The 25,583-nt window shown below is 46.4% G+C and overlaps 1 protein-coding gene, 1 long non-coding RNA gene and 1 pseudogene across 4 annotated transcripts in view; 1 reads left to right on the forward strand and 2 right to left on the reverse strand.

Moving 5' to 3' along the window:
• LOC310844480 (craniofacial development protein 2 pseudogene) overlaps positions 1–25,583 on the reverse strand; it is a 72,663-nt pseudogene that overhangs the window by 36,004 nt on the left and 11,076 nt on the right. The gene's annotated exons all lie outside the window — the stretch shown is intronic.
• LOC310845580 lies at positions 1,347–18,087 on the reverse strand. Of its 2 annotated transcripts, XR_014564839.1 has the most exons (4): positions 18,002–18,087; positions 10,078–10,230; positions 9,241–9,308; positions 8,055–8,665 (listed from the first exon to the last, which is right to left on the reverse strand). It is a non-coding gene; the product is annotated as an uncharacterized lncRNA (long non-coding RNA). The 2 variants fall into 2 exon arrangements; XR_014564838.1 differs by lacking the exons at positions 8,055–8,665; positions 9,241–9,308 and adding an exon at positions 1,347–1,901.
• On the forward strand, positions 17,134–21,623 carry DDIT4 (DNA damage inducible transcript 4). Its single transcript, XM_083740797.1, has 3 exons — positions 17,134–19,084; positions 19,235–19,488; positions 20,160–21,623. The coding sequence occupies exons 2-3, from the start codon at positions 19,311–19,313 to the stop codon at positions 20,651–20,653; spliced, it is 672 nt and encodes a 223-aa protein (XP_083596923.1). The 5' UTR covers positions 17,134–19,084; positions 19,235–19,310; the 3' UTR covers positions 20,654–21,623.

Genomic DNA, 25,583 nt, shown 5'->3' on the forward strand with positions numbered 1-25,583 from the left:
TTTCCTTTGGACCACCTCAGCGAGGCCAAGAGGGGATATTGTCGTCTGGGCAGCCCTGGACCTCCATACACACTGTCCAGGCTTGTTCCCCAGAGAGGTCACTTTGGTGCTGCTAACACAGCAAAAGCAATGCAGGGGAGGTAGCAGTTATGATAACATTCAGCAGTTTGACTTCACCCTGGGTGGTTCACTCCATTGTCTCTCAAGGCACACAACAACAAACTCCCTTCCCTCTTGTCCCTTCTACTGTTGATCTGTAGTTCCTTGGGGCGGAGACTTGCCTTTTTATTCACATTACTCCGCAGTGCAACATGAATACTTAGGAGGAGGAGAACACTGTTGTCTCTTGCCATCTGTCCCCCCCCCCCAAAAAAAAATCCCCACCTCAGTGGCTCTTTCTGAAAAATGTGAGAATGCTACATGGAGGCATAAAACAAGCTTGGCCCTCCTGTTGCTGTTGGACTTTGGCTCCCAGCCTCCCTGTCCGTTAGCAATGATGCCTGGGATTTATGGGTACCAGAGTTTAACAACATCTGGAGGGCCACAGGTTCCCTTCCCGGCACACAGGAAGAACTCGATAAACGCAGGCAGGAAGGCTTTTTCAGTCACCCTTTAAGTGCATCCCTTCAGCCCTCAGGGAGTTCCCAGGACTGTCCTATCTCCTGCACTTCTGAATAGTTGCTCCTGCTTCCTTCTTTTGCTGTGCAATTTCAGCAGGCCCCCCAACCCCCTCCCTCAGATGAGCAAAAATCACTGAGCTCAGCACATGCCTGCCTTGGAGCTGGGTGGGAGGGCTATGGTTTTTTGGGGGGAGGAGTTCCTCTTTTGCCTCGCAAGGCACATCCCTGGCAGCCCAAGAATTTTTGTTTTCGTTTTTAACCATTTCCAGGGATGGTAGTACCACAGTGTGTGCTGCTTTGCTCTGGAGTTTGATCTCCTTCCAGATGAATCCCGGCTACTGCAGACACATCAGACAAAAGCAGACGGGGAGGCGGAAGAAATGAGCCAATTGCACAAGGGCAAAAATAGTGTCACTAGGTTCATTCTGACTGCCAGGATCGCTGCCATAATTCGCCTAGGCTTTTCTTCCACCATGTGATCTGCCTGGTTTTAATTCCAGTGGCTTTGGCTGCTTTCTGCTGGGTTAAGCATTTGCATTTGAGGGCTCTGCTGAATTCATTTGTGCCCTTCTTATTTACATGCCTATCTTGGCAGCGGTCGGTGGTTTTAGGCTTGTGAAAGTTAAGACTGAAAAGAACGGCATATAAATCTTTTAATCAATCTTTATTTACTCATTTAAAAGATTGATAACCCATCCTTCACTAATACTGATATCAGGGCAAAGTTCAACAAAAAGTCAAATAGCCAACCAATTTAGCGGATAAACAACCAAGGCTGCAATTCTAAGAGGGAGACCAGATCCAAAGGTGGCTTATCCGCAGGAAAATTAACTACGAACCCCAAAATTTGGGATCCTCTCCAAACCTGCGTCACATGTTTTGCAGGTTGTTTTGCAGCGAAAACCCCACATTTTGCAGCACCCCACAAACTGAGCCACTGATACATCAAAAACGGGGTTCGTACTTAACATTAACGAACCCCAAAATTTGGGACCCCTTCCAAACTGGTGCCAAACTGTTGTTTTGTAGTATTTTTTTAGTGAAACCCCCAGGTTTTGCTGTGCCCCACAAACTGAGCAATTGCTACTCAAACCTAGGGGCATAGCTATCCCCCAAACCCAACGTTGTCCAATTCGCTTCAAAACCGTGCCAACACCAACAAGGAAGGACGTCTCTCCTTGCCATCTTTCATGGGCCAGAGTCCGCTCCGTCAGATAGCATCGACTGCCGCTGTGTTTGAAGAACTATCCTTCCTGAAGGTTACAATCTGCTGGTTTTCCTCTGTAGAAAAAGAGAGGAAATAATGATGATAACACCGAGAACACAATTTGTGTGAGAGCTTCACATCCTCCAGTCTGGGCAACTGGCCAGAAGGATAAAACTGGGCTATACTAAAACTCTGGCCTGTTCATGGGTATACTTTGCCTAAGTACAGTACCATGTTGGGGGACATGAAACAGAACTTGTGGATGCACTTACCAAGGTCAGATCCAGGTGGTTGGGGTCCCTGGGGTAATGCAACACATGAAAGAAGGTACCACAAAGAAAAGTCTTGTGGTATCTTAAAGACTGGGAAGGAACCTACCAGCTCTCTAGTTTGCTTTCACCTACCTCAAAATCACTCTCGCCCACAGGAAGTATGCAAACCAACACATAAAAGTGAGTTGTGACAACCAGTGCTATTTTTCTAGAAAAAGAGGTTCTAGAATTTGCCGTGAACGCCTCCCTTGTTCTCTTATAACATACTGTCCAACATTTCTCCTATGAAAACAAGGAAGTCTCATTCCATAATGAGAATTTTACTATTTATACCCCACACATCTTGCTGGGTTGTCCCAGTCACTCTGGGCAGCTTCCAGTATATATAAAAACAGAATATATATAAAACATATATAAACATATATAAAAACAGAACATTAAACTTTTTTAAAAAAACAAAACCTTCCCTATACAGCATTGCCTTCAGATGGCTCGGGGGTCAGATAACTCCATACCCTCCAGCATTTCTCCAAAGAAAATAGGGACGTCCTAAGGAAAAGTGGGACATTCCAGGATCAAATCAGAAACAGGGACAGCTTCTCTAAATCAGGGATGTTCCTGGAAAATAGGGACACTTGGAGGACAATGGCGCCCACCCGAGAAGTGCCAGAACTGAGTTCCAGTGATTTCCAGCTGAAAACAAAAAAAAGCGCTGCTGATGGAAGAAGCGAGCTCTGGCATCATTTTCGTCCTAGGCAACAGAATATGCTCCTTTGCCACCTTTTGCCTCCAAAAAAGCAATAAGAGTGGGAGACGATAACTTCAGGGCCAATCAGGGTGGGAGGTCCTTCAGACTTCTGGAAGTGTTCTGCATGAAACCTGTGTCACCAACTTCTGGAAAACCTGCTCCCTTGTCAGGTTACACATTTTAATTCATACCTTGCCTCCAGGAAGGGAGATATATATATATATAATGAAAGTTCAGACGGCAAGGACCCCTTGCAGGCATTGGCCCTGCTGCAATTACTCCAATTACACCATGGATAATCTGGCCTTCGTGCTCGCAGGGGATCTCTGCATGCCTAATGATCCAAAAGACCAAATGAAGCCACAGGTAAGAGCAGGTTGAAACCACAGCAGACACATGCCCCAACTTGCCCCAAAGGGAAACAGGCATCAATCAGCTTGGATGAGTCACCTTCAGTGCTTCAGACTGCTTTTTTTCTATTTGCCCATTTCTTGGAGTTAAAGTGGCTGGGTGCCTTTTCTTTCTATATAGCCCCCCCCCCCTTTTTGGGAAATGCCCAATGGCAGTTCAAAAAAATAAGATGTCAAATTGCTGTTGTTTTTCTTAAGGAGCAGTAAATGTAGGTATGCTAGATCTGACTGGGCATGCAAACATTGGGGAATTTTTTTCTTCCTTTAAAGCTGCATGAAGATTGGCTTGCCAGTTTTTCTGTAGCTGTGCCGTTAAAAACAGTTTGATCTGTAGGCACTGACAAGCGATTCTGTTGACCTCCATGCTGAGAAAAGCTTCACTTGCTGGTTTGCGCAGTGTTTTTTACTCTGCACAAGCACCAGAACTGAATTCCTAATTGTACTTTCCTCAAAGTAAAGTGAGGTACGATCTGATCCTAAGCATGTCTCCTCAGACTGGAGACAAACAATAATTCCTGAGAGGTGAAAGTAATGCAAGACGGGCATTCTTCCCCATGCAATGCTTAGGATAGAATTTAACAAAGTTTTACTCAGTGTAGACCCCTGGAAACGAATATACATAACTAAGTTACGTCCATCAATTTCAATGGATCTACTATGAGTAAAAGTTAGTTAAATGCCACCCTCATCTCTGGTCAAACCAGCTTTGTAGGATTTTAAAGAATCACTAAAATCTGAGGGATAATAGTGTATGGTTACCAGATTTTTTTCAATGAATCCGGGGACACTTTTTTCAGTAGTGGGGATGGTGAGGCAAAAGACCCTGGGCCCAAGCACACATGCATATTGTATAAAGGTGCAAAGCCCTTGTTTCACATCCTGTGAAACATAAATGTGCAGAGTTTTTAAAAAACTGGGCAACGGCCGCTGCCTGCCTGTGACTCCTGAGCCTCCTCCAATCTCCTCCCCCTTCCCCCTTCATTTTAACTGATCGGGAGAGGCTCAGGAGTCGCAGGCTGGCCATTGCCCAGTTTTTTAAAAGCTCTGTGCATTTATGTTTCACAGGGTGCGAAAGAAGGGCTTTGCACCTAGCCTGGCAGAGAAACCGCGTGCCTCACGCCCCTCCTGGGCAACAGCCACCCACCCGCGACTCCCGAGCCTCCCTTGATCTGCCAAAACAAAGGGGGAAGGGGGCAGGAGATCTGTACCACCAAACATCCCCAATTCTCCTCTGGCAGTGGCGGCAGCAGCGAGCAGCTCCTGAAACCAGCCAGAGCCAACTGCGCTACCAGGCTGGCTCCGGGCTGCTGAGGCTGTCACTGCCACGTTTCCCAGGGACAAATTTGCAAATCTGGGGACATTCCGGGGACGGAATTTGTCTGGGGACAGATTTGCAAATCCAGGGACTGTCTCCGGGAGCCAGGGATGTCTGGTAACCCTATAATAGTGTGATGCTTCTATGTTGTACACATTATATTAAAAAAATAATGCTTCTGTCTTCCTGTCTTCAATTCTCTGGCTACTTTTGAGCATCACAATAACCACGGTTTATCATTAAAGAAAAAAAGCCTGGGGTCAAATGCTCTCCTTCTTTAGACCAGTGTTTCCCAAACTTGGGTCTCCAACTGTTTTTGGACTACAATTCCCTTCATCCCTGACCGCTGGTTTTGCTAGCTAGGTATGATGGGATTTGTAGTTCAAAAGCAGCTGGAGACCCAAGTTTGGAAAACACTGCTCTAGACAGCCACAAGGACGAGATTGGAAGCTTTCACTTCCATTGTCTTACTAACTACAGCGTGTTGTCTTCTTCAAATCTAACAAACTGCAATTGATCTAAATACGAATAGTTTGAAACAAGCCAACTTCAAACCATGGGTTATGAAGCTGGCCTGTTTCAACAAAACACAATTAAGACAAACCACAATTTAGGGTTCAGATGGAATGTGAAACTGTTCTTTGTTTTTGTTTTTAAATGTTATTGATTTATAGTACAGTGGTACCACGGGTTAAGTACTTAATTCATTCCAGAGGTCTGTTCTTAACCTGAAACTATTCTTAACCTGAAGCATCACTTTAGCTAATGGGACCTCCTGCTGCTGCCGCGCGATTTCTGTTCTCATCCTGAAGCAAAGTTCTTAACCCAAGGTACTATTTCTGGGTTAGTGGAGTCTGTAACCTGAAGCGTATGTAACCTGAAGTGTATGTAACCCGAGGTACCACTGTAAAGTAAATACAATCAAAACAAAACCAAAACCGGAAGCAGGTGGGGAGGGGAGAGAAAAAAGGAAAAATAGGTTCCAGCAAAGCCTGCTGGTCATTACTTCATGCAAACAATTCCAAGTCGGGGTCCCCTTTTCTTCCCTTTTTGCCACCTGCTTCAGGTGGCTTTTTCATAAATCGCAAAAGAAGTTACGTTTTCTGATCACTGAGCAATTGGCCGGGGTGCATGGAGACATGTGCTCCTTCCAGTATTGTTACACTAGTCTTTAGGCCACCAACGGTGGGGTAGAATGTAGAAAAGAAAAGAAAACGGTTTTGCAAGAAATGTAGCTTTTGCATTTGGTTTTAAAGTTGAGGTCAGGACTGTTTGAATCCTCTGTTACAAAAATACCCAGCATTTTACTTACTCTACAGAATATCACAGAACATAGTGCTGTTGTGTTTTTTTCAAAGTTGATTTTAAATGAAGAAGGTTTGGGGAAGCTATAACTACAGAATAATACCATAATAAATTGCTTGCACCCCATCCTATGCAAGTCTACTCAGGTGAAAGTTGCTTTCAGTTCAATGGGGCTTATTCTCAAGTGAGTGGGCATAGGATCCCAACCTTACTCTGTAACTGACTCTATCTTTCCACAATGCACAGCTTCAACTGTTGTCCTCTTGACGTCCTTGGAGAGGAAAGCTGTTTTTAATTTGCAATAACCCTTAACTGCTCCTCAGCACCTCCCCTCCTCCCAAAAATCCCTGTGAGGAGTCTAAACCCACCCGCTCAGCTCTGCCTTCAGTCAAGTGTGTTGCTGATGCAGGGATTATATTCAGTTCCAGTGGACATGTTTTTTTCAGAAGCACAGCACAGCGTAAAAAGCCAGGTGAAAACAGAAACAGTGTTATGCTGCCATTGATGGTTCTGAGAAAGACTGGTTCAAGTGTTCTAGAGACTGAAGGTACAGAGGCCCATTCACTGGAATGAAACAACAGGAAGCTGCAATAAAATGCTATTTTTCAGCTTTTGAGGAAAGACATCTCTTGGATGCAACCATCAAGAGTTCCAGGAAGTGGGGGGAAATGAAATCTGAAATTAAGGAAAACTGGTCATCAGTAAATCATAAGGCCAAAGACAGGTATATCACCTGATGTGTGGCTTAGAGAACCAGGATTTACATTTCTTTCTGTATCTAGATTTATCTTCAGCTTTCTTTTCTTACCCAGTTAGAACCTGGATAGACTTTTCTGTCAAGGCATACATGGGATGACTGTTTGTTATTTTAATGTCATAGCCTTTTAGGAGCTGTAGAGCTGGCAAGTGGCATCTAAGTTGATAAAATAAACAAATACATAGAATTGTAGAATTGTAGAGGGACACCGAGGGTCATCTAATGCAACCACAATGTCAACTAGATCATACATGACCAATGGCCATCCAACCTCTGCTTAAAAACATCCAAGAAAGGAGAATCCACATCATGTTCTATTTCCCCACCTCTCCCTCTCATTGCATACACAAGCAGCCTAATACCATGAGACTGAGAAATGGCAAGATGGGCTCCTCAGGTGGTCTCTTGTGACGTATAATAACAGGAACCCGGAAGGTAAGGCACCAACGCCCTACTTCTTCCTGGAGCACCAGAAGGACCTGCAAGTCATGATTCTAACATCACAGGCCAGAATCCTTCTAAATCCTTTGGGGGTGGACGGCCTCAGAGCCAACTCCATCCAATCTCCTGCTAGGTAGCTCCATGGTCTGTTGTGGACATTCTACTTGTGGGAAAATTCTACATGTGACATCACCCCCTATGGAATATTATCCAGCGGTGACCTGAAAAACGGGCATTTTCTGCCATTACCCCTGTATTATGGAATGCCCTTCCCTCTGCCATATGTGAAGTAGCAACCATCAGGTGCTGAAAACATCCTGCAAAGACTTATCCATTCGCCCAGGCTTTAACCCAGGCTTCCTCAACCTCAGCCCTCCAAATGTTTTGAGACTACAATTCCCATCATCCCTAACCACTGGTCCTGCTAGCTAGGGATCATGGGAGTTGTAGGCCAAAAAAACATCTGGAGGGCCGATGTTGAGGAAGCCTGCTTTAACCCATAAGATCAGTCCCTGTTCTATGTGGCTTTTATGCTAATGTTTCATTAGTTTTAGGCTGTTGGTTTTTCCCCCAGCTGTTGCTTTTATTCATTTATTTAGCCGCTTGACAATTACCAATAATGGACAAAACTCCGCTCCCCCACAAAATGTTGCTTTGTCTCCTAATATGATGCAAGTAAATGTGAATCAACATAAGGACACCATCTCTCCTCCCCGCGCCCGCCTCCTCGCAAAGAATGAAAACCTACATGAATTTACTTTCGCGTGAGGAAATTATTTCACCGACAATATATAATGGGCAGCCAGTTTATTCATGTGTTTATTTATTTCATTTACGGATAGCTTTTCATTAAAAAAAATCCCAAGGCAATTTGACAATTAAAAAAACAACCCAATAATGGAAAAGCCTTGATTAAAAAACAACAACATTGTTGTTGAGTCTGATATGGATACAGACTGGGATACAAACCTTCACTTGAAAGATTTCGGCCACTTAAAAGCTTCAGCAAGGCTGAAACCTGAGAGCAGTACGGGAGACTGTACTGGAAAAGGAGGGTAGGTTTTTGACTGCTTTGAAGTCCTTGTTGCCAGAACCATGGGCAAGAGAATGTTGTGGTTGTGTGTGTCTCTTTCCTCTTCGCCAGGATTAAGCAGGGCTAAGGTGGGGTCTTCTTAGATCTCTTTCATTCTTTGTGCCATTGGTCCTAATGAATACTGCTTTCCCACCCACCCACAACTGCTATTTGAACAAGGAGAAATAAGCTGTTGGGTGGGTGCCGGGGTGGTGGTGGTAAAGGGTTAACTTCTTCCCTGCTAACAGCACCCTCCCCAGGCAGCAAAGAGAGCCATCCTGTGTATTATCGACATTCGATAATCACAGGTAGTCCTGTGCAGACTGCAACCATCCTTCCTGTTCTCAGCACCTTTCCCTTCACAACGTGCCTCTTGCCATTTGCTTCCCAGGTCACCTATGCTGTCGGCGATGATGAACGCGAATCAAGCCCGCCCTGAATTGTCGCCAGCTTGTCTGTAGTCAACACAAATGACTTCAGTGGATGGAATTGAGGTCAGCTGCAGTGGACCGATTGTCCTGAGAAAATTGAGGTCAAATGATGTACGAGTCCCCCCACAAATAATCTGCGGCCGGCACAAGAATCATGGGCAAAATAACAGGTTGAGCTTAAATATGTGTCCCTCAGCTACTTGAAGCCTTTGCCTAGCAGTATGTATCTTCCGCTCCATCATTCCTAAACTAATCCCTTAGGAAGGGACAGTGCTCAAAAATATATACTGACTTCCACAATGATCAAAGTTATCCTTAGTAATGCAGTAAAATAAACATTGAGGGTGTGCTACCAATGAATTAATACAGATGTTTACATTTCCATAGGAAATGCTTCCCAGCCTTTAACAAATTCTGATCTTTGGCTGTTTGATAATAAATTGCAGATTTGGACATACAGGAGCACCATTCAGGTATAAACCTGTCTGAGAGCACCACACAGGCATCAGACACAGTTTTAAATTCTTTTATAGATTGATTCCCTGGAGCAAAAACCCGGTTCCTCCTTGTTGCCACCAAGGTGACATGCTGAGTCATTAGTGGGATCTACAAATAGAACTAGCTGGCCTAATTCCTCCCCTCCTTCTCTAACCAGTGCTTACATTCAAACAGGAGAGGTGTGCCCGGGGTCAAGGATGCCATCTGTCCTGGAAGCCCCCGTTCCATAGTCCTAGGTGTGTGGAGAAAGGCTGTGGTTATTTGTTGGCCATGGGGAGCAGGGGACACTCTGCACATGCTCAAAGGCATGTTTTGTTAGGATTATTTCACATTTTCCAGGACTCAGAGCCCTGGCATTAAAAACAGATCCCGAGGCTGAGCCCAGGGCACAGATGGTGCGCCATCTGTAGCATATAAAACTCATCTGCATCCTAGGGTCCAGTGGCGTCAAATGCTTAACTTGTCCAGTTCCTTTTCTTTGACTTTGCAAAACGTAAATCAGCTAATACAGCATGCTTCCTAGGTAAACACAATTTTAGAGCATTTGCCAGACTTTTCAGGGGACGCTTGAACAAACCATTTTCAGAAAATGCCACATTTTTATTTTTTATTAAAGTTAGATGTAGAGAAATGGTCAGGTTGCAGCTGAATCACTGGCTTCAAGAGCAGAACAGTGCAGGTACAGCTTGGGAGGAAACAGTTCTGATGCTAGTTCTTAGTTTTAAGCAGTGGCGTAGCGTGGGGGGTGCAGGGGGGCCGGCCGCACCGGGCGCAACATCTGGGGGTTAGGGTTAGGGGGCGCAAATCCACAGGTTAGGGGGCGCAAATCCACGGGTTAGGGGGCGCAAATTACTTGCCTTGCCCCGGGTGCTGACAACCCACGCTACGCCACTGGTTTTAAGGGCCTAAGTGGTTCGGGGACCTGGGCAACTTAAAGACCACCATCTCCCATATGTCTTTCCATCTTCCCCCCCACCGCACACCTGCATTCCACTCAACACCTGAGTTTCTGCTGCATATTCTCTCGCCAACGAGAGATGATGCCTAGGACCAGCATGACTGAGGCATCTGTCAAGGTGTGCTCTGATACAGGGGCCCTGCCGTTCATCCCCTTCGCTGCTATTGCCTCCTCATTCACCCGCTGGGGCTGCCAGCTAAAGAGTTCCAAAATAAAAGGAGCACTGTATGAGACCAAAAGAAAATGCTGTATTCCCTGCATCTAAACATTAACGACACTTTATTTGAATATACCACCTTTATAATGCATCGGAACCTTTGCAGTGATGGTGTATCACATGAACACACATGATTTACAAAACCGTCCCTGGCAGTCTACCCATAAGAAGCAGGGCCTTTTCAGTTGTAGCACCAACACTGAGGATCATACCCAGTGTTAATCATAAACCAGCAGATTTAAGCAACATAACTCCATTGATTTAAATAGATCTAATCTGAGTATAACTAATGTTGGATACTACCATGAATATTTCCAGCTGCCTAAATAAAACCTGCCTTTTTCAGAGAGGCCTTTTACTATCAGTCTCGGTCCCTTCTGTTTGCTGCCTTGATGGGGCTAGGCTCTTCTTTTCAATGTTCTGCTTCTGATTTTACTACTTTTTATGACATTTATGAGCTTGCTTAGCTTTGGCTATCTGTTTGGCTGCTTTTGCTTTTGCTCCTGTCTGCTGCTGTTTGGGGCTACTTTCTTGACATGATTCTTGTGTTACTGGTCTTCATGTGGCTAGCTGCTTTGATTTCTTAGGAAGATAAACCAGGGTGCACGTTACTTCATAGGATCTACTGGATATGACCCAAGGCAACCTGTGGACCCTCGGAAGAGAAAGAAAGAGAGCAAGCCCCCCACCAGCCAGAAAAAAAGGGTGGCATTCAACTGAAAACATATGAATGATTGCACTGCTTTTCAGAGACTGGGACGTTTATGGTCCTCCATACTCACAGCCATGCAAGAGTCTGTGCTTTTTTAAGAGGGGGGATTTGAAATGCTTTTTAAGTCTGTATTTTACCATCATTTTTTTTTCTAAAAGCAATGGTTGGGGTTAACCTAATGAACCCCTCTCCTCCTTCTGTTTGCCCCCTGAACCCCACAAAATTAACTATGGAGGAACCCCCACAACAGCACACAGGGGGGAGGGGGGATTGTTCTGTCTGGCAAGCTAATAGGTTTGTAGAGGTGGAACATTCAACACAGCATGACTTTGAATTCCAGCCAAGGGATGTCCTCATTTTTACTCATCTGCTGAAGCTAATGAATAGGACTTAAGTTAGCTTTATTCATTTCAACAGGTAAAACTTATTTGAGTACCACACACTATTTTGCAAGCTTTCACATATCAAGACAATAATAAGGATTTTTAAACAAGGGCTACATGTATTTTAACAGATGCAACGTAAATAGCTATAATGTATTGCCTACATCGCACACACACAAAAACACGCCTTTCTCTGCAGTGTATATGTTTTTTTGGAGTGACTTTACAATCTATGAGCCACTATATATGGGGTTTGTAATGCATATCCTGCAGGTCCCATGAGAAAGTCCGCAAAGCAGTTTTGTGCATCCCACAGAACATTGTGAGAATGTATAAAACCTTTAATTTAGTTTCTTAGTCCTCATTATTGCAGGGGTAATTTAGTAGTAAAAAAGCACTACAGGAGCGGTGAGCGGAAGGGCTTATAAAAGTTTGTTGTATTCATTACTTTTCAAGTCTCATCATCACTGAAGGCTGGGCTGGATGCAGGGGGTCTTTTTCCTCAGTAGAAGCCACCATTTTAACATCAGTCTAGTTTATGACAGTGAACGGCTAAGGAAGTGAATTCCCTGCTACTGAAAATACATGCTACTGAACAAATGAATCTGTGGATTGAACTATTTTGTGTGTCCGTGTTATCAGCAATGATGCTACACATTGTCCATGCAGCCTTGGTTATACACCCTTGCCAGTCAGTTTCACAACCCAGGGTGTCACGATATTCCCACACAAGGTCACATGACCACATAGAGAGAACCACATGGTTCTAAGTGTGGTCCGAGGGCTGCTACCTTTTGTTTTATGGCAGCTAATAAAAATACCTGTAAATTTCCATTGGAAGAGGCTTTCAATCATTTCCTTCAGAGTTGTCCAGGAAAGAAAGGCTGATTCACGAATCCACCTCCTCTCTCATTTGCTGTCCTAAGAACCCACCCCCCTCCATTGACATCAAGCCTCTATAGCAATGCCAGTGTCTGTTTCCATAGGGAGAGAAAAACCGGGGGAATATCTTAATAGAAGGCAATTGCTTGCAGTCACAACCAGGATGTCAGGTTCAAACGAGAGAGGAAACAGTGCTGGGCAGATGGATAATCTTCTATATTCAATGGTGCACTTTGTTGGTTTACAATGCCTTATAAACATTGGCTTTATGAAGATAAAAGGAATCTGATCATTAAGTCATTGCCTACTTAATCCCTCCATCTTTCTGCTTTTAAATAATAATTTTTTTTACATGAGTTTTTGGCTGAAGAAGAGCTCCTTAGTGTCCAGCACTGAACCCTATCATGCTGCAAAGGATTCTGGGACATTTTATGGAGGAACATATTCAAGGCTAAACAGACACAACACAGGAGGTCTGTAATCAAATTTCCTGACTTTCAACAACAATTAAAGCAGACACGGGGCTCCAGTTTTGTTCAGGGACAGTGGCACAGGGAGAAGCAGGTGTTTAGCTCTTCCTTCCTGCCATTCTTCAGCTCAGAATTGCCCTGCAGAACTGTGGGAAGATACAGCCATGAAACAGCTACCTACATGATGCGCCCCTGGCCAAAATGCTTTGGACTACAACTCCCATCATCCCAAGACAGCGTGACCAGTGGTCAGGGATGGTGAGAATGGTTAGGCCACCAACATCTAGAAGGCACCAATGTGGGGAAGGATGAGCAAAGGCGAATGTCCTGACACAAGGCCAAGCAAGCTGGGATCTGAAGTTGCACACCCTCTGGAAAGCCACAGGTTCTCCACTTCTGACATATACAGCCACTGACATGGCAGCGGTGGGGAGATCCTCCACCTCTGTACAGTTCTAGCCTGCTGAATTTTGCTGGAAGGTTTTAAGCACCTACCAGGGCTTTGGGTGCGTGTTTATAAAGCTTAATGTGGATTAAAGTGCTCTGTCACCCTACAAGTCCACTTCTGAAACTCAACCTTTTGATGTCTAGAAAGTGGCTGGGAAATGCAGCAAAAAGTGGATCCGGGTGAATGCTGGATGAACGCTCCATTGCTCACGGTCATACAAACGACATTCTCGTTGTCCTATTGTGGCGCCTAAATCACTTGCACCTCTATTCTATGGCCTGGTTTGGGTTAGACCACCAGACTTTTGACTTTGATTTAGCTGCACTCACTTAACTTTTTCTTGGCCAAAATGGCATAGCAGTCCGGAAACCGGAATGGATGGGGATGGGGGGTGGTGGAGGAGAATTCTGGTCCTGCTAGCATAAAACCATGCAAGGACTACCGCTAGCACAGTAGGGCTTCCTCTCTCTCCACCCTATGCACCACTAAATTGGCTGGGGAAGCAGGATCAGAAGCTGCAGGACGTTTGTGTGTGTGTGTGTGTGTGTGTGTGTGTGTGTGTGTGATTAACTTGAATTCTTCTGTGATTGCAATCCACAAACCACAGAATCTGGATTATCTTGGAATAGACGTGTATGTGAAGGGGGTGGGGCTTATCCACAAGAAGGAAACCCCCGCTCTTTAGCGCTGAATTGGAACAAACAAATTTGTGGAAAGCAAAAATTGACTTTTGCTCTGAGTGCTAAAGAGTGGGTTTTCACGGGTGGGGGGACTCTGGGGCAAAACAAACAAACAAAACCACTGGACACAGAGCTTTCAAGTACAGTCGTACCTCGGGTTAAGTAATTCGTTCCGGAGGTCTGTTCTTAACCTGAAACTGTTCTTAACCTGAAGCACCACTTTAGCTAATGGGGCCTCCTGCTGCTGCTACGCCGCCAGAGCCCAATTTCTGTTCTTATCCTGAAGCAAAGTTCTTAACCTGAAGCACTATTTCTGGGTTAGCAGAGTGTGTAACCTGAAGCGTATGTAACCCAAGGTACCACTGTACAGTCCTGTGCCTGGAAAGAGCGAGGGAAATGGTAAGCATGAATAAACCCAGAGAGAGTTGCATAGGTTTGGGCTGTGTTTTATGGCTGTTTTCGTTATGTACACTGTTCCTGAGCATTGTGTGATTGAGCAATCTAGAAAACTTCCTAAATAAATACGTAAGGGCAAAACGAGATGCTGCCAGGAAAATAATTGAATGATGAGCAATTTGGGGTACCTTGCGAGGCAACAATGGGACCAGGCTAGTTTAAATCACGGGGGCCATTCTGGAGAAGGATGGAGGAAAACAGTAACTTGTTGAAGTAAGGAACACACACTGTTTCTTTTTGTATTTTTTTAAAACAAAAATCTTAAATTACAGGTGGAAATCAGTTTGAATGTTGGAAAAGCAACATGTGAACATTTAAATAAATGTGCCTGCCTTTGATGAGAAATCTGGTCACTTTGGGATAGGACGGACACATCAAGAGCAGCTGAATGACTCAGGATGTGAGCTGGGAATTCCCCAGGTTCAAATCTCACCTCATCCCTGAACTCAGAAGATGCCCTTAGGCCAGCTGGGATCTTGAAGCCTGCCCCTCCTCCATTCTTCCCATTGGCATTATGAAGGTAATAACACTGGCATGCCTACAGGGTTCTTTTAAGAATGATTGAGATAATAATACAGATTGAGTGTTCTGAGCAGTCTTCAAGCACTCTATAAAATGCTGAGCAGCATTATTACTATCAGGTTGAGAGACATTTTAATTAGAATTCTCTAGATTTCGTCTTCATCTCAGTCCCACTGTTTACATGCATGTGGGGAACATAAACAGAAATGCAAAGGCTATGGCAGCCTGGTGCCTTGCAAATGCTTTGGACTACAACTACTATCACCCCAAAGCAGTATGACCAATAGTCAGGAATGATGGGAGTTGTAGTAACAAAAAAATAAATAAAATCTAGAGGGCACCAAGATGGGGGAGACAAAACTAAGGCAAATCTCCTGACACATGGATTTGGACTGGCCCACTTTCCTAAAACTTGCCAGGGCATGGTGGATTTTTGCCTGGGCATGTACCACAACACAGCCACTGATGTGCGTGAGTAGGATGGAAATAAACCTAAGTCAGCTTCACACACATTTTAAATGGATTGCGGGGACCAGTTCTCAGGGCCGTCTTACCCATAGAAGCTAGTGGAGCGGGGCGCCAGGGTGTCAAGTTCTGGAGGGTGCCTAGGGAAGAGGCAGAGGCTTCTTTTGTATTCCTCCCTGCTCTGTTGTTTTTCAATTTATGCAGCGCTGTGAACTGAAACCCAGGATAGGGCACACAGGTATATTTTAAAAAAAGGGGGGGGTAAGGTAAGGTAAAGGACCCCTGGATGGTTAAGTCCAGTCAAAGGCGACTATGGGGTACAGCACTCATCTTGATTTTCAGGCTGAGGGAGCCAGCGTTTGTCCGCAGACAGCTTTCCGGGTCATGCGGCCAGCATGACTAAACTGTTTCTGGTGCACGGAGGACTGTGACGAGTACCAGAGCGCATGGAAACGCAATTTACCTTCTCGCCACAGCTGTACCTATTTATCTACTTGCACTGGTATGCTTTCGAACTGCTAAGCTGGGACCGAGAAACGGGAGCTCACTCCCGTTGTGCGGATTCGAACCACCAACCTTCTGACCGGCAAGCCCAAGAGGCTCTGTGGTTTAGACCACAGCACCACCCGCGTCCCATGGGGCACAGAACTCCCATACCTGTTCAAATTTCCTCTCTGTTTTGGCAAGCTTAATTTCACCCCCAGTTATTTTCATTTAAAAACGTATCTGCTCTCACTGAATATTTTTATTTTGCCTATTTGAAAGCATTTATGATATAAAAGCAAATAAAAACAGGAGCCAAACTTATGGACCAGAGAAAGCGTAGCGAGGGCGGGGGGAGGGGGAGAAAACAAAATATATGCAACTTGGCTAGCCATCTGCTAAGGTCTGCTGCCACCATCAGCAGATGGGAGAAAAAGTTTGGTGCGCCGGACGGAGAAGTTACCTTTTCCCAAGTTACCATTTCCCAGGGCTGCCAGCTGTTTTAGTTTTAGTTTTGGTTTTGCTTGACTTAAGAACTTAAGAAGAAAAGTTTTGGGGAAATCCGAACGCTGGCTCATTGCTCTTTCAACCTAACCAATAACTTGTTGTGACACCAGGTCGATGCGCTTAGTATGTTCAGAACTCATTTATTCCCCCCCCCCCCTCTAATTAATGTGTGAAGCCTGCATTGGACTGGACCCATCTTTATCTAAACCAGGGGTCAGCAAACTTTTTCAGCTGGGGGCCAGTCCACTGTCCCTCAGACCTTGTGGTGGGCTGGGCTATATTTTTTTGGGGGGGAATAATGAACAAATTTACCCCCACAAATAACCCAGAGATGCATTTTAAATAAAAGCACACATTCTACTCATGTAAAAACACACTGATTCCCGGACCGTCCATGGGCCAGATTTATAAGGCGACTGGGCCGGATCCGGCCCCCGGGGCGTTAGTTTGCCTACCCATGATCTAAACTCAGTGCCCTCTCTTCCAGAAACCTCGGGTGAGTCAGTCCGGCCTTCAGCCCTCGAAAAGGTCCTGCAGTTTATTATATGGAGTTTCCTCCTTTCTGATGAAACGATATGCTTTTTTGCAGCAGCTCCGGATGCTTCCTCTTCCCTCCCTCCCCCCTCGCTCATGATGCAATTCCCGCAGCAATTTACACGGCTGGGAACCCGGGAGGCGCTAGGGCCCAGCCGAGCTCGCCGTGTGAGTTCTGGTTGCGGCTGGACTGCTCGGCTCGAGTTACGGAGCTCCCCGACGTGCCGAGCTCGCCGTCGCACCGACCGGCCTCCTCCTCCTCTACCCGAGAAATTGCAACAAAACCCGCCCTTATCAGCTCCGCGGCGGTCAGTCGATAGCGCGGCCCTGCGCGCACCAGCGCCCAGACATGAGCTGACGTCAGTGCAGGCGCAATAATAATAAAACGCCTGTTATTTTTTGGCGATCCAAAGTGTTGGCAGGGTGGCCAACACTTAACGTGTGAACCCGAGTCCGACACGGGTTTTACATCACTCCTCTTGTGCATTGCAAGGAAAAGCCCGATGAAAATGCGCATAATACCAAGTACTTTTGCGGGGGGGGGGGAGTGTCCTGATCTTTGCAGCAACAAAACACGCACACATCCCTCTACAGGCCGCTTTGTGGAAGATTCACTTCTTCGGCTGCTTGTCAAAATAATGTAACCTGACTGCTAATGCAACTGTTACTTTCGTGGCCATATATCTACATGGTTAAGGTCTTTGGGAGAGAACACTGTAAATAGGAAACGGATCCTTTAAGCTTTGGAAGTGCCCGGAGGTATATTATAGTTAAAGTTGGCAGACAGATGCCAAACCGTTTCTACGTGCGCATCATGTAGATATTCTCTTGAAATCCAAGGGGTTTCTCTGGCCTAGGATCGGGGTGTGTGAGATATACCGGTGTCCTTCCTTTTAACTACAAATCTATTGTGTGTCTGGGGAAAACAAAATGCAAAAGGAGCCACAGCTTCATGAGAGAGAAAGAGAAATCCCGTGCGTAACACTGGGATTGAGAACAAAGCAGGTAGCTCAATCCGTAGAACTCAAGAGACTCTTAATCTCAGGGTCTCGGGTTCGAGTTCCACGTTGGGGGGGGGGGGGAAGAGTCCAACATTGGGGGGGGGGGTTTGAACTGGATGATCCTTGGGGTCCCTTGCAGTTCTTTGATTCTATGAAAACTACCTCGCCACTGACTCTGTAAGGCTGCGGTCCTAACTCCACACTTACCTGGGTGTAAGCCGCACTTGAATACAATAGGACGGGCTTTTCAGTAGACTTGCGCCGATCCTTTCCTCGTCCATCCTAGTGCGCGTTATAAGGAGGACAGGCCCTACTGGTTTGTAGCGGAGCCTGCTCGCTACGTGATATGGGCGCCCAGCGACGGATCCATCGCTTGCCTTCCCCACTCTTAGAATCCCATGCACGTTGAAGGGAGTTTACTCAGAAGCAACCCCCCTCCCCCGTTTGGAAGCTGCCTTATACTGAGACACACTATTGCTCCATCGAGCTTAGTGCTGCCTACACTGACTGGCAGCCGTAAGCCTTTCCCATCCCTAGCGGGAGTTATTTACATGGCTTTCTCTCAGTCACACACAATTGGGGGCTTGATTTCCAGGTAAACGCGTCCGTGGGACCTTCTGCTTGCACGCAGCGCTAAAATGCATGCACACACCTCGGGCTTACTTGGGAGCGATGTCCCGTTGAACTCTGCAGGCTTTGCACCCGGGTGCAATTGCAAACGCGCAATTTTGCAATCGGGCATCGAGGAGTGCGAAGTTCAGGGGTGGGTGCCACACACATTGTTATGCGCCCCTTTCCCCCCTCCCCCCCACTTCCAACACCAGCCTATTGTTCTGCAGCCTGCGCCACCCCCTCGCCGCAGCCACAAGCCTCCCCCCGCCCCCATCCCCGTGCAGCCGCAGAACAAGAACAGCGCGGAGGAGGAGGAGAAGGTGGAGGGGGCGTGTCCCAGGCTGCTGTAACCGGGCAGGAGAGAACGTTGCGAACGTGCGCTCCCTCTCCATTGGAGCGGCCCAGCTCCCGCTCCCGGCCAATGAGCTGCGGCGGAGCAGGAGAGCCGAAGCGGCGAAGGCGGCGGAGGGAATGGGGCGGGGCTTCCGAGCGCGCACACCCCCTGACCCGACTATTTAAAGGCGGAGCGACGGGGGGTGGAACCGCAGTGCCAAAGAAAGGGCAGAGGAGGGAGGTTGGGTGGCAGCGGGGTCGCTCGGGCAGCTGCGCGCCTCTTACCGGTCGTACGGCTCAGCGCTGCTGCTTCGACTAGGTTCCTCGACGGGCGCCCTGAAGCCGGTAAGTAGATGGGTTTTCCATTAAATGCCCGTTTTGCACGGGTCCCGTGGTCGAGTCTGCTGTCCTTTATCTTTTGGAGCTGGTCTTAAGACGTAGGGATCCGATCCATTCCGATCCTCACCTGCGCCCTCCTCTTTCCCTTTGCTACAGAGCCGTCCATCCCAGTAGCGGACACCCGTCTTCCGACCCCCGGTGTGGAAAAGCGGCCGTGGGAAGAAGGGCAGCGATGCCAGTCTCGTGGGACAGCTTCTCCTCCCCGCTGCCTCCCATCCCGGAGCAGAGGGAGAACCCGCCCGCCTTCGCCTGGGGGAAGGAGAGCGCCTACCAAGGGGCCGCCGGCCGCAGTGCCCGGCTGGAGAGCTCCGACTGCGAGTCCCTGGATAGCAGCTTGAGCTCCGAAGCGGGTAAGCGGGGTTTCTCCTTCTCACCGGGGGTGTCTGTCTTAATGTCTGCAAACGGGCTCCTAGGCCTCCATATGCGGGTCTGGGCTGGGAGAATTGGGGCCGGGGAGCTGCTTGTAATGGGTACCACGTCTAAGCAGATTGGGGGGAGGTGACTAGGGATGCTAATGTAGGGGGAGCTTTGGGGACCTGCATACATAGACGGGGTGGGGGTGGAGTTCTATCATGTTTACTTAATTCCGTTTAAAAACTCCCTTTCCCACCCCTTTAAAGCAGAAAATGAGCTCTTCAGTGATTCCCATTTTAAGTGCATGCAGAATTGGCCTACTTTAGTGAAGCCTTGGAGGAGGATGGGGGGGTGGGGGAGTGAGCATTATGGGCAACTACAGGTCAAGATAGGAATTTAAAGTGCTATGTATGTTTAATGGGCAAACCAGCAAGCAGCCACTGCCTTTTGTTGCCTGCCTTCTCTAGCAGAGGGGTTGCTGAGAAGCGGCTGCCTTAAGCTTACAATGTGATCTTTTTGTTGCCCAGAATGGCTTCTACCAATTAAAAACAACGAAATGCACAAAGCTGTTTTGATTTCTTGGCGGGGGTGGTGGTGGCAATAAAGGTATCGCAGCAGCATTAGCAGCAGAGTAGTCACGGGGCTGTTGTCTCTCCTTCATTTGCAGATGCCCAGGAATATCTGGATGAAGTGTCCTTGCCGGACTTTGACTTGTTAAATGATCCGGAGGATGAGCTCCTGTGTGCCAATCTCATGAAGCTAATCCAAGTCAGTCTGAATAAAGCGAAGATCAACGCCAACCGCTCCTCTAGGCTCCTCATGCCAAGCCAGCTGATCGCCCAAGTTGGCAAGGAGCTCCTCCACTTGGCCTATAGGGAGCCCTGTGGCTTGAGGGGGGCCCTCATCGACTTGTGCGTGGAACAAGGGAAGGGTTGCCATAGTGTGGGGCAGATTGCTGTGGACCCCGGCCTGGTGCCTACCTTCCAGCTGACTCTTGTTCTAAGACTGGATTCCCGCCTCTGGCCTAAAATCCAGGGACTCTTTAGTTCCGGCTCTGCTTTTTCTCCAGGCTTCAGCCAATCGCTGAAGCTCAGCACTGGCTTCAGGGTCATTAAAAAGAAACTGTATAGCTCTGAGCAGTTGCTCATAGAAGAGTGCTGAGAAGTGTCTCCTGGTTGGAATTAAAACTGAGCATTTACTCTCTTAAAGATAATGGCCAGCACCGGTCCAAAGTGGGGAGGAGGCGTGTTTAAAGGGCTGTGGAACACAAGCCGTTTCCAAGACGCAGCTGTCCTCTTGAGCCACTGTAGGTTAGATTTAGATGGAAGATTGACTTAACAAGTGATACTAGGCAGGTAGTCCAAAGAGGAGGAGGAGGAGGAAGGCAAGGTTTGAAAATTAAAAACAACAACAACAGCACTCTGCTTTTTAGTAACTGACAAAAAAAAGCCCCCTGGAAACAATGTGCTAGCTTTAAAAAAATCCTTGTCTGACATGTGGGACAACTTTAGCAGTATTTTTTTCCCCTGACAGCTGATGACATAACAGCAGGGCTGCCACTAAGGATAGATGAAGGTTGCCTGCTTTTTTGTGATAAACTTTTCTTTTTTTAGAAATCGGAAAGAAAAAAAACTTAGATAGTAATCAATGGATATCTGGTGAGTGGTGAGGTGCATGGACAATTGTTTATATGTGTTTTAAGGTCTAAAGGGACCCAAGAATGTGTTGCATTGCTTTGAACAGAAGGGCATGAAGAAGCTCCACTACTGACACACTAGGGCAGCTAAATATAAGGACTTCTGAATGAATGGGGGCGTTAAATCCACCATGCATCATTTACGCAGCTCTGTTTGTGTTTATTTTTCCCCTGAATGAGACCAGTGTGGGAGGCACAGGGCACACAAGGTGGAGTGTGCTCTGTCATGGTTGGGTATCCTGGTGATGTATGTTTGAGGGAGGTGTGAGGTGATGCTGGGCTGGGGTTGGGTGGGGGGGGCAGGAACCCTCGCAGTCGGTCTGTAGTGCTTCCATTGGTTACAGTTCACATGGAATACACTTGATGTTCAAGTTTTTGAAGACTCCTATGCAACTGTTGGTTTTTTTACTTTTCTAATAAAAACATTTCTAATAATCTGCTTCTCTCCTTCCTTTTCCTTGCCAGTGTTTTAACTGGGGCTGCAAAAAGGTGATGGTAGTTGGATGATTGACTTCTGAAATTGGATGATTGATTTCTGAAATGGGCTTTGGGACACTGGAGGTTTCCTAGAATCAGATTTGGCCTGCGGCCTCTATTTTCAAATATGGTTGAGTGAGGGGGAAACAATGCACTCTGTTGTTCCCACTGTGCCTCTCTCCACCCGAATCCCAATTTTCAAACATCTTCTGGACATACTTCCTTCCTTCAGATTGTACTGCCTTAGGAACCTGGATGCTGGGAGCGAGCTGGAGAGAAAAGGCCCTTGCTTTGATGTAAGATTGGAATGGACACCTTGGTCAGCAATTCTGTGGTTGCCTCTTCAAATTTGCTAAGCCTAGGGTGCCAATTGACCTGTAGCCGAAAATGCCTGTTCATGACCAGGTTGTCAAATGGGGTTTAAACCAACTAGCATATAGGCCTCAAAAGGATATGGGCATGTCTACCAGTACAATGGAGATCATCCCATCAAGAGCAGAAGGCCTTGTGTGTTGTACCTATCTGAATTATCTTCCCGCCCCACAGCTACTCCCAAAGCCACCACCGAAGGGGCCTTGCATCAGATGCTCTGCTGGGGCCTGCTCCATTGTTAGCCATTCTCCTTGCAGGGGCTGGTGAATAGAACTCTTAAGTATCTTTATCAGCCCTTAGGGACACTCCCTCTGCTGAAAGCAAAGGGATTGGCTTTATGTTGCCAATGTCTCATCTGCTGTAGGAAGGCAGCTATTGGTATTCCTCCAGTGGTGAATGTGCATGAGAATTCTTCCCTAATGGCTGAAATCAGTGGTACAATAGAGGTTGTGTTTGCTCTAAGGAGGTTACTTGGGGAAACAAATCAAAAACCTCAACAAAAGTAACCAGTCCTGTGTGTAAGTCAGCTGTGGGCTTTTTGTTTTAAGTGGCAAGTTAAAGGCTAATAAAAGGTAAAAGGTAAATAAATATTGAACCATTGAGTGCGGCATAAGCTGCTGTAATGCAGAGCCCATCTTGTCAGGTTCATGAGTGGTACTTTTGGCAGATAACACCTAGTACATACAAAATTTGGGGAAGTGTACTAAAGTCCCACCTGGAGCCCCTGCAACATAAGAGTAAAAAGGGAAAAAGCTGAGAGCGTAATCCAGCTGAAGGACCATCAATTTTGGTGGAAATGTTAGGCATAGGCAAACATAAGATCCCGGCCAGATGAGGCTAAAAGCCCACAATGTCCAATATGTTTCAAGAGTGGCCCGTCGGACAAAAAAGTCCACAGCAGAACATGGGCGCAATAGCCCTCTTCCCACTTGTGATTCCCACCAACTGGTATTTTAAGACTTGGCTGAATAATCCTTTACCTGACTTTAAGCAGAATCTGGGACTGAAGGGGGGGAACCACAAAAGGCAATTATACCAACATGGTATGGGAAAGAGAGACACCCGCAGCATCCATGGAAACATGGATACAGCCCGCCAAGTAGGGACTGTGCTGCCAATAATGGCCCCATGCTACCCAAACGTGGAAAGAGACCATGAACTCCTGCAAATGGGGATATGCTTGCTGCATTGTGACACCTGTGGATGAGGGCAGCCCAGCAGCCTCACTAGCTCTAGCGCCACAGGCAGCAATGGCCATAACCGTCTGCAGACAAGTGTCTTCCCGATCATATGTGTGTTGTGAAGATGACAATGGCACACACTACCTCTCTGTTTTTGCTACAGAGTTCTATTTGATAGGTATAAATACACAGAATATGTGATGTGCAGAGCTGAATTCTACAAGTGGCCTCTCGACAAAAGTTTGTAGAATCGCCTAACAAGCCTAGCAGTGCATTCCGTTTCACAGTGCTGACCACGAATGTTTGACTTCAGCTCGATGTCAGCACATTGTGGAATGGGCAACAGGCTTCCGTTTCTCCATTATGCATTGCAGAAGCAGCATATGGTTGCTGCTAGACAAGCATATTTTCCCCAGGATGAGCCTATCTGCTCATGGACGATGTGAGGCCCTGACAGCTATCGTTTTACATATTTATGAGATTCGTAAGACCCCCGTCATGACATAACCAGAAAAGGCACCTTGCTATTAGTAAAAGCACATGCACAAACTCATTCCTTCTAGTGAGTGGGGGAAGAATAGCTTAAGACTTACTTCAGTGTTACTTATTCCAGGTAAGTGAATCGGATTGCATGGGGCTCAGTTACATTTTAAAGGAAGGATGAGAGCAATCTACAACACAGGTACAATCCACATTCTTTCCTAGGGATGTCCCTGAAATACGACAAACTTCAACTGTGGTGGACCTGTGCCACCATCCTGAGCCAAATCTCTCTCTCTTAACTTAGAACATTGCCACTTTATTCAAGGAAAACTGCTGGAGATGGATAGAACAGAAACAAATGTTTAAATTGTCCCTCAAAAGCATTCTAGTACAGTCAAATGTTTAAAAACAACAATTGCTGTTTGGAACAATGCATTTTGGAATGTTTGGGCAAATCAGGATTTAGGTGTTCCATTAAAACTAAATTAGTTTTAGATTCTTAAGCAGAACCTCGAGTGAAATTGTTTTAGAGCTTGCTGCAATCCAGCAGAGGATCCTTTCTGTTGATCCTCTGCCTCGGGAATATTGCATTTTCCATAGGAACCTAGGAAGCTGCCATTGGCCCACCTGGCTAAGTGTTGCCTGCACTGACTGGCAAGAGCTCTCCAGGCTTTTGGACTGAGAACCTTCTTGACCTGACCTGGAGATGCTGGTGATTCAACCTAGGGGCTGTATGCAGGAGCTATGCCAGAGAGCTATGGCCCTTCATTGGTGCTGGAAAGTAGGGAAATATTGAACCATAGCATTATAGAGTACTGGTCTATGCACCTTTAAGCAGGACATACCTGCTCCTGTCCAGACTTCCCTCTACCTTCATGACACATTCAGCACATGTATTTACCAGCCATTAAAAAGCTTGATTTCAATCACCTGTCTTGCTTACATCTCTTCCGGTGTTTAGATGCATGATGTGACATTTATTCATTTAAAATTTAATTTGTAGCTTTATTTATTAAGGAAAACAGATAAAAAGCACCCACTTAGAAACAGCTCTCTAGAGATTTGTGAGCAGTGGGGGGGGGGGGGGAGAGAGATAGGTTTGTCACAAACACAAATCCCAACAGTTGATGCAGAAAACTGGCCAAACTGGTACCCCTAAGTTCAATCCTTGACAAAGAATTGAACATTGGTATTCAAGGTGATGTGTGTCCTATCACAGCAGCTGGGCCATTTGAACAAAGTCTGCCTGCATACTTCCTTGAAGCAAGTCTCCGGGACGTGATTTTGGGTGCATCCACTGGAAAATGCCTATGATGCCATAATTGTAGGCAGAATAATCCCTCTTCCCACATTATGATGCTAAACCTCAATGTTGATCCTGCAAAGGGGAGGGGGAGTCTTCTGTGGTCACACTGTGAATTTGCTGACCAGTACTTCTGCACTCAACTCTGGGATGCGACACAAATCGTTCAAGAAGAAGTTCAGCCAAAAGACTTGAAGCACATAAAAACAACACCTGGGTACAATGTACAAGCTTCATTCAGAGGCTCAGAGAAAGGAGCTGAATGTAAAGCAAAGAATCCAAGGAGAGGCCAGTCAGGTCTCCTGAACCTTGTGCTTCGATCGTGAAGAATAAGGCTCAGGAATGGGAAATTCTCTAAATGTGCAATTATATCATGGATTTGTAGAGTTGGAAGGGTCCCAAGGATCATCTAGTCCAACCCCCTGAAATGCAGAATTATGAAGCTCTCCTATACAGGGATTGAACCTGCAACCCTATCAGCACCATGCTCTAACCAACTGAGCTGATTCACCAAAAACATCATTAAGCTGTTTGCAAATTAAAACTCAGTAAGGTCAGCCAAGTAAGGGGCTGAAAAGA

This window comes from Podarcis gaigeae (assembly GCF_964106915.1).
Source record: "Podarcis gaigeae genome assembly, chromosome: 5".
Lineage (NCBI taxonomy): Eukaryota > Metazoa > Chordata > Lepidosauria > Squamata > Lacertidae > Podarcis > Podarcis gaigeae.